This window comes from Podarcis erhardii (assembly GCF_964252035.2).
Source record: "Podarcis erhardii genome assembly, chromosome: 13".
NCBI lineage: Eukaryota > Metazoa > Chordata > Lepidosauria > Squamata > Lacertidae > Podarcis > Podarcis erhardii.
In genome coordinates this window covers 33,983,836-33,998,691 of record NC_138502.1, presented here as the reverse complement: position 1 = coordinate 33,998,691, position 14,856 = coordinate 33,983,836, and the positions used below count along the sequence as shown (strand labels likewise).

At 45.9% G+C, this 14,856-nt stretch overlaps 1 protein-coding gene across 2 annotated transcripts in view; it reads right to left on the bottom strand.

The window, feature by feature from the left end:
• The window catches only part of ITGA3 (integrin subunit alpha 3), an 88,658-nt gene extending 76,253 nt beyond the window's left edge, over positions 1 to 12,405 (bottom strand). Inside the window, exon 1 of one of the 2 annotated variants that reach the window (XR_014150686.1) lies at positions 11,783 to 12,404. Coding sequence is in view for 1 of the 2 variants with exons in the window: in XM_081837652.1 (XP_081693778.1) it covers positions 11,783 to 12,012 (230 nt within the window). In the remaining variant the exon portion in view is untranslated. Of the gene's footprint in view, positions 1 to 11,782 lie in introns of both variants that reach the window. The other variant, XM_081837652.1, reaches the window with a different exon arrangement.
• Positions 12,406 to 14,856: the final 2,451 nt, after the last annotated feature.

Genomic DNA, 14,856 nt, shown 5'->3' with positions numbered 1-14,856 from the left:
TCATCAAGAGCTTTGCAAATGAATCTTTGGAATGTCTCCACAGATGCTTTCCGAGCCGTGCAGCTGCTGCCGTCAGAAATCCTCTCCAGGGCACAAGACATCCTTGTCAAAGGGGTAGGAGAGCGAGGGAGACCCTCCAGCTGTCTCAGAAATGCAAAAGCCAAGAAGTCTGGCTCTCCTCTCATCCCCCCCCCCCCCCCCGCTCTCCCACTGTTATTGCCTTGGTGGTGTTAATATGTTTGTTATTTTTTTTAGTAGGTACCGCAGCGTGAGCAAACAAGGCCTATTGCAAAATTCAACTCCGAGAGGTGACCGGAGCTCACAGCTCTTTAGAAGTCCTGCCATGTGCTTTGGAAGGCTTCGCTGCTCATTCCAGATGCACAGAGCCCGGCTGCCTTGTTTCAGTGGCCTCAGAAAGGTGCTTCACATATGCTCAGAAGTGCTGTCAGGATTTTGTGTGCTCTGAACCGGGGATGGGGAACCCAAGGCTCTCAGGATGTTGTTGGGCTTCTCAACTCCCATCAGCATTAGACAACATGGCCAATGTTTCGCCAGCAAAATCCGGAAGGCTGCAAGCTCCTCATTGACTATTTCATGGCTTACTCCTGGAACTAAACAGCAGCAGCAACAGATTCAATAACAATCCACGTATTCTGAGCGAGCCATGAATGTCCAGCCGCACTTGCTCCATCCCTTTCGAGAAAGTTCACAGATCAGTAGTAGAACACATGCCTTTGAACCAGTGGTGTGCAGTCAGTGGACTAGGAGGACTAGGCTAGCCCCATGAATGTTCCCCTGGTGCCATGTTCCCGAAGCCCTGAAAAGCTTCTGTCCATCCCAGGGAGCCTTAAATGGACTCGGCCCAGTTTACCTGAAGGAGCGTCTCCACCCCCATCGTTCAGCCCGGACACTGAGGTCCAGCGCTGAGGGCCTTCTGGCGGTTCCCTCACTGCGAGAAGTGAGGTGATAGGGAACCAGGCAGGGGGCCTTCTCAGTAGTGGCACCCACCCAGTGGAACACCCTCCCATCAGATGTCAAGGAAATAAACAACTCTCTGACTTTTAGAAGACATCAGAAGGCAGCCCTGTTTAAGGAAGTTTTTAATGTTTGATGTTTTGTTGTGTTTTTAATATTCTGTTGGGAGTTGCCTAGAGTGGCTGGGGAAACCCACCCAGATGGGAGGGGTATAAATAATAATTATTATTATAGGGAGGAAGGTTTGATGCTCATGCTTCTGATGTCAGGACATTGAGACATCACACACATGATGTCACCCTCTCCCCCATCACCCTCACAAGCTGGCGCTTCCGGCCTAACTGTTCCCCTATGAAAAATTTCACTGCACGCTGCTGCTTTGAATGCAGAAGATCCCATATTCATTCTCCAGGGTGGAGTTGGGAACCCAGTCTGAAAACCTGGAGAGGGCAGCAGCCAATCTTGAGTTGGGCTTACTAACGGTCTGGTTTGATATAAGGTAGCTTCCTACGCAAAATTGGAAAAGAGTCACAAGGCCGAAAGAAATTATGGCCATGGAGCACTTTGCAGAATTAAACTGCTACCAAACTGATTCAGAATAAGTGCACGGAGGAAATGCCCCGCCCCCTAAATGCCAGATGTCTAATAAAATAACTTTTCTTTCTTTTTCAGATCTTTTGATGATCTTCGGCGGGCTAGGGACAAAGGTGAGAGCTGTTTCCTAGTTCTGCTGGATCTCTCAGCGGCGTTTGATACCATCGACCATAACATCCTTCTGGACCGTCTTGAGGGGCTGGGAGCTAGGGGCACTGTCATACAGTGGTTCTGCTCCTGGGCCGTGTTCAGAAAGTGGTGGTGGGGGATGAGTGTTCAGACCCCTGGGCTCTCACTTGTGGGGTGCCTCAGGGTTCTGTCCTCTCCCCCATGCTTTTCAACATTTACATGCAGCCGCTGGGAGAGATCATCAGGAGGTTTGGGCTGGGTGTTCATCAGTATGCGGATGATACCCAGCTCTACCTCTCTTTTAAATCAGAACCAGTGAAGGCGGTGAAGGTCCTGTGTGAGTGTCTGGAGGCGGTTGGAGGATGGATGGCGGCTAACAGATTGAGGATGAATCCTGACAAGACAGAAGTGCTGTTTTTGGGGGACAGGAGGCGGGCAGGTGTGGAGGATTCCCTGGCCCTGAATGGGGTAACTGTGCCCTTGAAGGACCAGGTGCACAGCCTGGGAGTCATTTTGGACTCACAGCTGTCCATGGAGGCACAGGTCAAATCTGTGTCCAGGGCAGCTGTTTACCAGCTCCATCAGGTACGTAGGCTGAGACCCTATCTGCCTGCGGACTGTCTCGCCAGAGTGGTGCATGCTCTGGTTATCTCCCGCTTGGACTACTGCAATGCACTCTACGTGGGGCTACCTTTGAAGGTGACTCGGAAACTACAACTAATCCAGAATGCAGCAGCTAGACTGGTGACTGGGGGTGGCCGCCGAGACCATATAACACTGGTCTTGAAAGACCTACATTGGCTCCCAGTACGTTTCCGAGCACAATTCAAAGTGTTGGTGCTGACCTTTAAAGCCCTAAACGGCCTCGGTCCAGTATACCTGAAGGAGCGTCTCCACCCCCATCATTCTGCCCGGACGCTGAGGTCCAGCTCCGAGGGCCTTCAGGAGGTTCCCTCATTGCGAGAAGTAAAGCTACAGGGAACCAGGCAGAGGGCCTTCTCTGTAGTGGCGCCCGCCCTGTGGAACGCCCTTCCAGCAGATGTCAAAGCGATAAACAACTACCTGACATTCAAAAGACATCTTAAGGCAGCCCTGTTCAGGGAAGTTTTTAACGTGTGATATTTTATTGTATTTTTGCTTTCTATGGAAGCCGCCCAGGGTGGCTGGGGAGGCCCAGCCAGATGGGCGGGGTATAAATAATAAATTATTATTATTATTATTATTATTATTATTATTATTATTATTAACACCTGATGCACAGAAATTTGTGACATCTTTCTCCATCTTCCCCCTCCCAGTACGTTTCCGAGCACAATTCAAAGTGTTGATGCTGACCTCTAAAGTCCTAAATGGCCTCGGTCCTGTATACCTGAATTGGCGCCTCCACTCCCATCGTTCAGCCCGGACACTGAGGTCCAGCGCCGAGGGCCTTCTGGCGGTTCCCTCACTGTGGGAAGCGAAGTTACAGGGAACCAGGCAAAGGGCCTTCTCGCCCCATGGAAAGCCCTTCCATCAGATGTCAAAGAGATAAATAATTATACGACTGCCTGTAGACATCTGAAGGCTGCCCTGTATCAAGGCGCTTGTAATGTTCTGATATGTTGATGTTTGTTTATGTTGGAAGCTGCCCAGAGTGGCTGGGGCAACCCAGGCATTTGGGCAAACTACTACTACTAACAATAATAATAATATAATCAGGAAAAGCTTTAATAAATGCTTGCCTGGAAGACCACTATTAAAGGCAGAGGAACAGGACTCCCCACCAAACATGGCATAGATTTAGATCGCCTTTAAAAACGAACTTACCTAATTTTCTCTTTCTGAAACAATATGCAAACCAAAACGCAGCCATTTTTTGAAATCGTCACTTCTCTGAATTTTGAATTGCAGTTCTCCAGTCAAAGAAAGTGCACTGGACTTACTAGCATGCTGGTCTCCAAGTACTGGATTGCGGCCTGATCCATGGTGGGTCACAACAGGAGCGCTACCATCATGCAAATATGTGGTAAAAGGTTAAGAAATAGGCCCCTAAATGTATGTTCAGATTAGAAATGGGTCCTGGAACTAGCTATGCTAGCGTAAAGGGCAGGGCTAGCCCAAGACATTTTGGCACCTGAGGTAAACCACAAAATGGCGTCCCCACTCCCTGCCAGGGAAGAAGGAGTGAGTGAAGATCTACATCAGGAATGGGGGTGGGGGTGGAATAAAGATCTGCATTGGGATCTGCTGCTCCTGTGGATCCTGCCGCCTGAGGCAGTTGCTTCATGTTACCTCATGTGTGGGCCGGCCCTGGCAAAGGGCACCTATAAATGCATATATTAGTGAAAATAAAATACATTTTCATGCATTCTAGTAAGCGGAATCTCTTTCCGAAGGGTTTATTTCAGGCAAAATTGCCTACAAGAATGTGCTTATGAAGAGAAATCCTTTTTGCAAAATAAAAATCGCCAACCTATGTGCAAATGTCGAAAGCTGAATTTAAGATTGGAAAAACAGAAACAGACGGATTCACCCATCCTTGCGCAGCCTCAGTAAGAACAGAAGAACACAAACAGATCTCCGGCTGAAACGCAATCTAGAAGATCAGTACATTTAGAATTAGTGCAAGTAGCCGTGATTTATACCAAGGCTAAGTAAGGAAGGGGGTGTGTGGAAAAAACCCTGCCACTTAAACAACATAATACACGTCTCCATGGGAACGGAGGCCTGAGCTAAGAGAGAGAGTTAGTTAATCAAGAGGAAAAATCCGGTGGTTTGAAAAGGTCTTTTGTAAAGCACCGTAGAATTTATCCAATCCATCAAAGAACTACAAGAATGTTAACAGGTCCATGGGAACCTCACACCTTGACCCTCAAGGATGAGACTGGTCTAGGATAGGCCTCTGTTTGTAAATGAACAATTCACGGCTGGGTCTGGATGAAGAGATACTCTTGGGCCTCAGAAATACACTTGGGCCATCGCTCTGGATCAAAACATTCAAATTGGCTGGTGGGGAGGAAGGAAAGTCAAATCAAAATCAGAAAAAGCTCAAGGTTGTTCCACTAGGGAGTGGGGAGCAATTCAATATGGTCCACGTTTAAAGGCAAAACTACACAATTCGCTCTTCCTGAAACACTACAAGGCCTGAACCACGGCCGTCTTTCAAAATTCACACCTGTCCGAATTTTGCAATGTAGTTTTCCAGCAAACTAACAAGTACAGGGATGCATTTGCCGTGGGGAAGTGTGAAAGAAAATAGGGTTGCCATATTTTGAAGAGCAAAAGAAGGACACCTGGGACAATTTCAACTTTTAACTATGGGTCGTTATGACAACTCTACCCATGAAAAGGAGGACGTGTCCTGGAAAAAGAGGACATATGGCAACCCTGAATGTGTATACTAGTGACGAGGACATGCAAAAAAAAATATGCATCACATTCAGGGAAATCGCCTTGCAGGAATGCTTGTCTTAGGCAAAATTGCATACAATTGTGTGTCAGTTAGGGGAAATGTCCACTAAACTGCTGCTGAACTTCCATGAAGTTACCGTATTGGCTTGAATATAAGCCTCACTTTCCCCCCCAAATTCCAACCATGAAAAGTTAAAGTGCAGCTTAAATTCGTGACCTTACAAAAATTGGCCTTTTTACGATATCGCTGCTTAAACAGACATACGGTAAATGTTTTATTGAGCTTGAGACTGTTCATGTGCCATTTACGGGTGTGAGTGCCTGCGGAAATTGTAGCCAACTGAATAGCGATTTGCGATTTCAGCGATTGTACGGTAACTTTTGCAGGCTTAGAAAATCAAAGGCTTAAATTGGCTCCGAGTTAAAATTCTACCAACCACAGCGACTTTCAGCGTGTAACCCAATTTTAAGGGAGTGGCTTATATTTGGGTATTCTTCCCCCCCCCCCATTTTAAAGGTGCGGCTTATTTGCGGGTGTGGCTTATATTCGGGCCAATACGGTAAGTGAGTGTTAGTAGGAGCGATTGTTGCTTATTTGCCTGTTTCTTCCCTCTTGGAGACAGTGGTTTCTACACCCAGAGTTAGAAGGAAAGGGAGACGGGCTATGGGGAGAGGCGGGGAGCTGTGCTCTAGGGCTCCTGGAACTACAACCGCTTGGGGTTTTCCAAGAATGATTTGGAAACAGCACGCCAGACAGCAAGCGGATCAGTTAAGGACTGCAAAGCCTCAGATCCGAATCTTTCTGAGCCATGAAGCTCTCTGGCTGATCCTGAGCCGAGCCACATGAGACAAAAGCATAATTAATGCATATGAAAATAGACTTCTGTGGGGGAAGAATTTCCACTGATTTCGCTTTTCCCCATCACCTTTGCATATGTACTTTGTGCATTAGGGCAATACCTTTCCATTTAACCTTTTGCACATGGCTGGAATTTGTCTCAGTGCTTTGTAAGTGTATTTACACACACACACACACACACAATATGTGGGTGACAGGTAACAAAAGCCAGAGGAACAGACTGCTTAGGAAGGCTGGAGGAAAAATTCAGATTTTTCAATGCCAGCCTCAGATAGTCAGTAAGGTTTGCCAGCCATGTAGAGAGAATTAATACAATGCTTTACTGTGCGGTGTTTCATATCGTAAGGGCAGAGAAAACTGCTTTAAATCACTGGTCCATTCAGCTCAGCATTGTTTCAAGAAGAAACCACTACTCAGCAGTAAGTCCCATTGAGTTTAACAAGCCTTACTCCCAGGTAGGGCTGGAATGATCTATCCATTTCCATTCTCTCAGTTTCTCATTTTTTCAAACCTTCATTTCGGGTTCTCCACATATTTGCAGAAATTTTCCACTGAGGGGAAAAGTCCTTAGCGTTTTAGCGCAGAATTCTGCTAATGAACATACACAGTTTAGACTGATGTGCACATTTTCGCAAGCGATTTTTCCTGAATAGAATGTGCTGCTGTATCTAATATCCTCATTCTCGGGCACACTATCATATGCGCTTTTGTATACTTTGGGCTGGAAAACAGCACCGCAAAATTCAGACAAATGTACGTTTCAAAGACGAGCTGCGTTCCAGTTCTCGTATTGTTCCAGAAAGCGTGGATCTGTTAGATCTGGCTTTAAAGGTGTACTGACTCAAATTTCTCCTCCATTGCCCCCCCTTCCGCCCAGTAAGTAAACGTAGGATCAGAACCTTAGATCAGCTGCTCCTCAAACAGCCCTAAACTACCAACTCACTAGGTACCTGCACCCCACCCAGATGACTCTCTCTGCATGGCAGACAGGCAGCGTGAGTGAAGGAGGAGGCGCAAACCACAGGGAAGCATCTGCAAGACTAGGCATGTGCTTTGAAGAACAAACTCAAAGGGATAAAGCAGGCCAGGGTGTGCCACGTGCAAAAAAGGAGGCGGGAACAGAGCCAAGAGCTTCCAATTCACATGCCCCAAGGGGATGGCTCTTGGAAATCCAGCATGTGCCCCTTCATATAGAATCACAGAATTGGAAGGGACCCTGAGGATCATCTAGTCCAACCCCCCGGAATGCAGGAATATGTAGCTGTTCCATACGGGCATCAAACCTGCAACCTTGGCCTTAATGGCACCAAGCTCTAACCAACTGAGCTATCCTCCTTGCATTATTCCATGGCAGCCTGCTTTTGAGCCACTAGGCTGATATCTCTCTTGCCTCTGTGTTTTTATTTTTTTTATTTTTATGGCTCTTAACGGTGACTGTTTTTAAGTTTTCTTCGTGATTTTAATGGGATGATCGATTGATTGACTGATGTATGGTGGTGGGGAAGAATGAGTCAGTTTGCTTCATTGCTAATCAGGTTTGGGGTTTGTTATTTTAAAAAAGCTGAAATTTATACTTTTAAGCTCATTTTCATTGTTAATTATTTTGCTGCCTGATCTTTAGAGGATGCTTGGATTTAGTCCTTTTACTATGGATTTTCCTCGCATTTTTTTTGCAGCTGATTTTTTTATGTGGCAATGTTTATTTTGACACCGACGAGGATGCTCTATTGAGTTACGTTTCATCGAATGTATAAATTCCCTCCTTTTTGTTTTGGTTTGCTGTTTACTTAAGGTGTTTTAGCCTGTGTTGTAAACCGCTTAAGAGTTTTGCGTAACTACGAGCGGTAAATAAATAAATATTATTATTTTAAATATTTTTTATAACTACCCATTTGAGAAGTGTGGACCAGACATAGGAAGCAATCCTATGCACACAAGAAGCTTGGCGTAATACAAGCCGGTGTTAAGTTAAACTGCCCTAAAGGTACACCAGAGCCAAATCCCGTTCAGCTGTGGAGCCGCTGCAGCTGCTCTGCCTAAGCCTGGAAGAGGGGGAACATGCCTTTAAAATAGTGTTTTATGGAGGGCTGCCAATCATCTGAATGAGCAGAACAAGCTTAGGATTCGGCCCTCCCCACCCCCGGTGCTGCCCAAACCACACCCCCAGAATGTCCATTTTGGGCATCTTGCACTGGCCTCGGCTCAGCCAGATGGGTGGGGGTATAAATATTATTATTATTATTATTATTATTATTATTATTATTATTATTATGTTATGCTGGTGTATTTTTGGCTAAGCCAGGTTGGTTACTTAACACCAGCAGAGCCAAAGATCATCTATGCATCCTAAACTGCCCATCTTGACAGATCTTGCCCCCGTCAACAATGCCACCAGATTCCTGGTGGAGCACATATATTTTAACCAGCTGGAATAGACTGAGGTGTTTCAACAATGATTTCTGCCTGTCTGGGTAGGCTTGCCTAGAAAAATTTTTTTTTAAGCAGGTGTTGAAAAGAGCAGCGAAGGTGGTTGGCTAATGTCAAGAGGCAGGGAATTCCACTGTGTATGGATTTATTTAGATGGGTGCCAACAACAAGAAGTTCAGAATCAGTATTATGTGGCACCTGTAACACTGCCAGTTCTTTAGACTGAAGCGGTCGTATGGGCCTATATGGGGTAAAGCGATCTCACAAGTAAACTGGTCCCAAGCTGTTAAGGGCTTTAAGGAGTGTCTCCACCCCCATCATTCAGCCCAAACACTGAGGTCCAGCTCCAAGGGCCTTCTTGGCAGTTCCTTCGCTGCGAGAAGTGAGGTTGCTGCGAGAAGTGAGGTTGGGAGCCGCCCCGAGTGGCTGGGGAAACCCAAACAAATGGGCAGGCCCCTAATAATAATAATTGTTATTGTTATAACACCTTTAATTAGGCCAAATTGCAAATGGGCAACCAGGGCAGTTCTCTGAACAGAGGTACTGTTGCGTTTGTGCAAATTTACAGAGGGAAAAAATGGCATATAAATGAAAATAATAGCATAAAATATTTTATGGATTTTTTTTAATTAAAAAAAGAAGTTTCTTGGGTTTCTTTTTACTTAAATAAATACTGAGTGGGATATAAATTTCTTAGAAGAAATAAAAGCATTCCTGCAACCATCTGATGCCATTAAAAAAGAAGAAGGTATGACATACATACTAAATATTTAGTACTGCATCCTTGCTGGATAGGGTTTCAAAAGGCTTCTTGTGAACCAACAGAATGTTGCACTGGTTTGGTTGGCACCTGTTATCTGCTGCCACTGGCATAAGAAGTGAGCCTCATCCAGGGAAACGCACACTGAATACTAAGGGAGCCTCGCCCTCACATGCATATCCCAGACAAAACTGTGCTGCTCTGAATTAAGCAGGTTTGGGACAGTAAGGATTTGTCCCTAAGTGTGGTGCTGTGCATTAAACCACAGAGCCTAGGACTTGCCAATCAGAAGGTTGGTGGTTCGGATCCCCATGACGGGGTGAGCTCCCGTTGCTCGGTCCCTGCTCCTGCCAACCTAGCAGTTCTAAAGCACGTCAAAGTGCAAGTAGATAAATAGGTACCACTCCGGCGGGAAGGTAAACGGCATTTCTGTGCATTGCTCTGGTTCTCCAGAAGCGGCTTAGTCATGCTGGCCATCTGACCCGGAAGCTGTATGCTGGCTCCCTCGGCCAATAAACCAAGATGAGTGCCGCAACCCCAGAGTCGGTCACGACTAGACCTAATGGTCAGGGGTTCCTTTACCTTTACCTTAAGTTCTGATTTGCCCTTTTTATTCTGCTCAGGGGTATGTTGCAGTAAAGTTGCACTGCTCCCCAGTAAGGTATCTCAACGTGCTGTCGGTGTTCGAAATTAGCCAGGTGCCAGGAGCCTTTTGCACCTGGCTTTTGACCACTTGCAACCAAGTGAAGATGCCTGGGTGCCAGGATGGCACCTGACATTTTTATCATTTATTTATTTACTTTATATATACCGCCCTATACCCGAAGGTCTCAGGGCAATTCACATAAAATATCATCTCCACCATCTGGAAGGTGCATGCCTGGGGATCATTGAATCTGGACTGTTTTTTGCACACCCATGCCCCCATCCTGTAGAATTCTATCAGTTATATATTATCTGCACAATCAGAATGAATTTTTGGAACCAAATGCATTTTCTGTGCAGCCTGAGTAGCAGAAGTCATCATTAAGAAAAAGAGTTTGGAGCAGATATACAGTGGTACTTCAGGTTACATACGCTTCAAGTTACATACGCTTCTGGTTACAGACTCCACTAACCCAGAAATAGAACCTCGGATTAAGAACTTTGCTTCAGGATGAGAACAGAAATTGTGCTCTGGCGGCGCGGCGGCAGCAGGAGGCACCATTAGCTAAAGTGGTGCTTCAGGTTAAGAACAGTTTCAGGTTAAGAACGGACCTCCGGAACGAATTAAGTACTTAACCTGAGGTACCACTGTACATGTGAACTGTCCCTGGATAAAGTGACTTTTCTTCCCTAAGTTCTCAGAGCTCTTAACCTGGCTCAAGGTGGTCATCTGAACTAGCCAGATGTTTAACTGAGAATCCATCACTGTCAGTCATCCATCATTTGTAAAAATAAGACTTTAGAGCCATCTTACCCCCAAACTAGACATTCTGTTCTGGCAACTGTAACCTTGGTTTAAGAAGCTTTTTGGATCCTAGCTCATCCGAGTTTCTAACACTGCATTTTCTGATTAGGTTGCAATGTGCCACTGGGTAGACTTGAATTTAATTGCAAGAGTTGCCATCTTTCTGGGTCTGTGGACATATCTGCAAACCACAACCAAGCACACTCTGCAACACATGATATTGGCTACAAAGGAATGCTTCTTACAAGCCTAATTTGTGTGGAAAAAACCCTTCGGACAACCAGGGAAAACCTTCATAGGCACCCACAAGCAGCATGTTGGCAACCGCCGGTCTTGTGTTACTGGTGGCCACCAATATTCAGTGACCCTGAATATATTTCCTGTCAGCAAACAGCATTAACCATCACATTTGCAGCCCCTTCCCTGGTTTCAATCAACATCTCGCTTCGGAAGGAAAGGGCCAATTGATGTTGGACGCAGCAGGCCACATGTGGTACAACCCCAACACAATAGGGCATAAATTGCTCTCGAACGCACGCAAACAGGCATCAAGTTTAGGAACAGATGAATTCCAGCTAAATCCAAAAAGCTGACAAGCTGAATGGCACAAACAGATGTGAATTGCAGCACGCATGGGTGGGGGGGGGGGGTAGATGCAAGTAACTTCTCCATTAGTTCACAGACACTTATTATAAGAGTCCCTTTTGCTAACCAGAGACCACAAAAATATGCTAGATCTCCATTCCCAAGAGAAGGAATCAAGAATATGGCATTTAATTAAAAGCAGATTGGGGAACTGCCAAACTTTGTTGGCGGCAAGGAGGGGGAATGAGCGCAGAAATGGGGGCTTTGCCAACCTGTTGTTCTAGGCAAAAATGGGCAGGGGAAAAAGAGTGTGCCTCTCAGTATAACATAGGTCTACTCAAAAGTAAGTCCCACAGAGTTCAGATGGGGCTTCCTGAGGGAGGAACGAAAAGGGATGTCAGCTTAAATATCGGACAGCTTTCTAAATCTCAGATCCCTGCTTGCATGACAGTTCTGTGTGATTCGAATGCCTGCTCCCCTCTTAACTACTGCAGATTTTATGCCTCCGGTTTGAACCTCAAGTTCAGAAAGAGAGTGGGAGGCTCCGGAGAAAAGGGCGCCTCTCACAATACCAAACACTGCACGCTCCCCGTCCCAACGCTATTTCACTTACAGGTATCGTTGCCCGTCCATGTGATGGTGCAGAGCCACGGAGAGTCCGAAGTAGCTGTCCGGGGTCTTGCCTTTCTTGTGGATCAGAAATTTCGTGTCCAGGTTGAAAGCCGCGCATCTCGGGGCGCAGAGGGAAATCCACAGGGCGCATGCCAGCAGGAGCGCTTTCTGCCTCCCAAGCTGGCTCTTGCGTCCTGCGGGTCTGCAAAGGTGGAACTGGCTAGCGCCCATGTCGTGTTTCGCCGATTTCTTTCTCCTTCTTTTTTTGCTTCCCAGGAGTCCGCTGCGCCCTTCTGCAAAGGAGTTTGCGGGTGGCTTGCTCGTTTTGCTGGGGGCTGGGGGGGGGGAACCCGGCTTGCTGTTGTTGTTGCTTTCAGTTCCTGGAGTTTTGCCCTCCTCCTCTCTCCAATCTCCTTTGCGAATGTTGCAGATTGTAGCAGCAGCAGCAGCCTCCCTGCTTAGCGATCGGGGATTCCTTCCTCTCCACCCGGTTCTTCCCTACGCGCAAAAGGCTCGGATGGAGCCGGTTCTGTGGCTGGTATCGCACAAGCGAGGCGCGCGCGTGCTTGCTTGGTTACCTCCCTCCCCACCTTGCACAGAGTCTGAGCAGCCGCTCTGGCTACACTTTTCTTCCGGGGGAAAAAGAAACAGTCGGAGCGAGCAGGAGTGACAAGCGCTTGGTTCTTAAAGGGGCCCCGGACAGGTTGGACACCTGCCCAGCGCGCAAACAAAGACGAGGGCAGATAAAAGGCCGGGGAACTGATTTCATTCTTGCTAGTATTTTCTTTTTCTTTTATAAAAAAAAGTACCTTAAAGGTACAAAGACACAGATTTGCCTGGAGGTTTCCAGGCGCACGCTTTCCCCTCGAAGCGCATCTCTCCGTAATCACAGGTGTATTGGGGCGCGCTGCGTTTAGTCAGCGGGCAAGGGGATGCACTCTGCACGCACTCAGGGGCCCTTGTTTTTATTATGGCGCCGCGCGAGGAATAACAAGAGCCGGTTCTGGCGCACTTGCCGGCTTTCCTGGGCAAACCGCTGGGCTTATCTAAAGGAAGCAGAAGTTTGCCTGACTCAGAACCATCACTGGATCAAAATATTTTACCAGATGTCCCTTGCATTTCCCTCAGTCAGCCCTGGGAAAGCCCTACCATTGGTGCTGTGAGGTTTGTCTGTTTTGTTATTGCATTGCTATCCTGTTCCTTCGCCAAGATGCTCATCTCACTCTCTGCCTGTCCCAAGTCCAGTGTCACAACAACCCTATAGGGTAGGAGGTAATAAAGTGGTCCCAAATCACCCAGTGAACTTTGTTGCAAAACAGAGCTTAGTAGCTGCTTCTCCCTGGTCTAAGTTCAACATCCTAGCCACTCCACCTCACTTGCTCTCTAGTTTTGAGGTTCCGGGACTGATCCCTGCTGAGCCAGCCCTCCCCCAGTCAAGTAAACTGCACTGGAATTTCATACAACTTAAAGTGAGAGAGAGGCTGGTTCCTCCCTCAGGTTCACAGCTTTCAAATGTGGCAAGCAGACACCCACATCTCAGAATAGCTCAGTTGGTTTGAGCATGGTGCTGATAACGCCAAGGTTGCAGGTTCGATGCCCCCATGGGACAGCTGCATATTCCTGGACTAGATGATTCTCAGGGTGCCTTCCAATTCTACAAATCTCTGATTCTAACCTGTGGATTTTAAAATGTGTGTGTGTGTATATCAAAATCTAGCTATGCTGTTTGGTTCTCCTTAAGATGGCTTTCAACTTCGGATGTTTGTATTTCAAAGTGCTCTCTGTGTGTGCACATGTATTCTTCCGAATTCATAGATTTCATAGTTTCAAAACCACACCCCTTAGCTGATTCATCATTGTGACATATAAGTTATTTCCAGGTGACCTTCTAATTGAGCATTTGTTCTGGTTTATTTGCATAAACTCTGCAGGTTGGTTCAAAGATGTTGTATGTTTACTAAGCATTCATACTGGTTTGTTTGCACCAAGTTTGTGGGAAGGTTAGAAAACATTGGCTGTCGTTTTTTATTGAGCTTTCATTCTGATTTGTGAAGTTACGTTTATAACCTGCTGCTTTTATTGTATGTTCATTAAATTGTTTTGTTTTTTATAATTTTATTTGTAAATTTTCAACAAATAAACAATTCAACAACATTTCAAATTTAGCAATCAGTCATTCCACCTACGACTTCATCCCTCCGTGTTTCCCTCAAAATTTCAATTTATGCTGCATATTATTGTTACTCTATACCTTCACCTTATCTCACATAAAAAACAAAAAGCTCACCCTCCACTGCTGTTCTTACTCAAATCCTATTTGCATTCTAACATTTTTACACCGAGCTTTTAAGCATTCTGCAAATATTTTCCAATCTTCTTTAAGATCAGTCTCTTTCTGAACTCTAATTTTGCACGTCAAACTTGCCTGGTCTACATAGTCTATCAATTTCAGCTGCCATTCTTCTTCAGTAGGGAGCACCTCATAATGCCATTTTTGCGCATATAATATTCGTGCTGCCATGGTTGTGTAAAGAAATAGATTTATCTGGGTTTGGGGGAATATCTGCTCCAGTTATCTCTAGTAAAAAGAAGAAGAAGCTTCTAGTTTGGGGGGGATAGTTGCTTTAAATATCTTTTTCAACTCATTATAAATCATCTCCCAAAAGTCCATAGCTCCTTTCACGTCCACCACATATGGTAAAATGTGCTCTCTACTTCTTTACATGTCCAACACTCAGCTGTTTGGGTTTTAACATTTCCACTGTAAGCAGCCTTGTGAGCGCTTGCACTGAAAAGCGAGACAGAAATATGCTAAATTCCATATTTTTTGCTCTATAAGACTCACTTTTTCCCTCCTAAAAAGTAAGGGGAAATGTGTGTGCGTCTTATGGAGCAAATGCAGGCTGCGCAGCTATCCCAGAAGCCAGAACAGCAAGAGGGATTGCTGCTTTCGCTGCACAGCGATCCCTCTTGCTGTTCTGGCTTCTGAGATTCAGAATTTTTTTTTCTTGTTTTCCTCCTCCAAAAACTTGTGTCCTGGTGCGTCTTATAGAGCGAAAAATACGGTAAATAGGT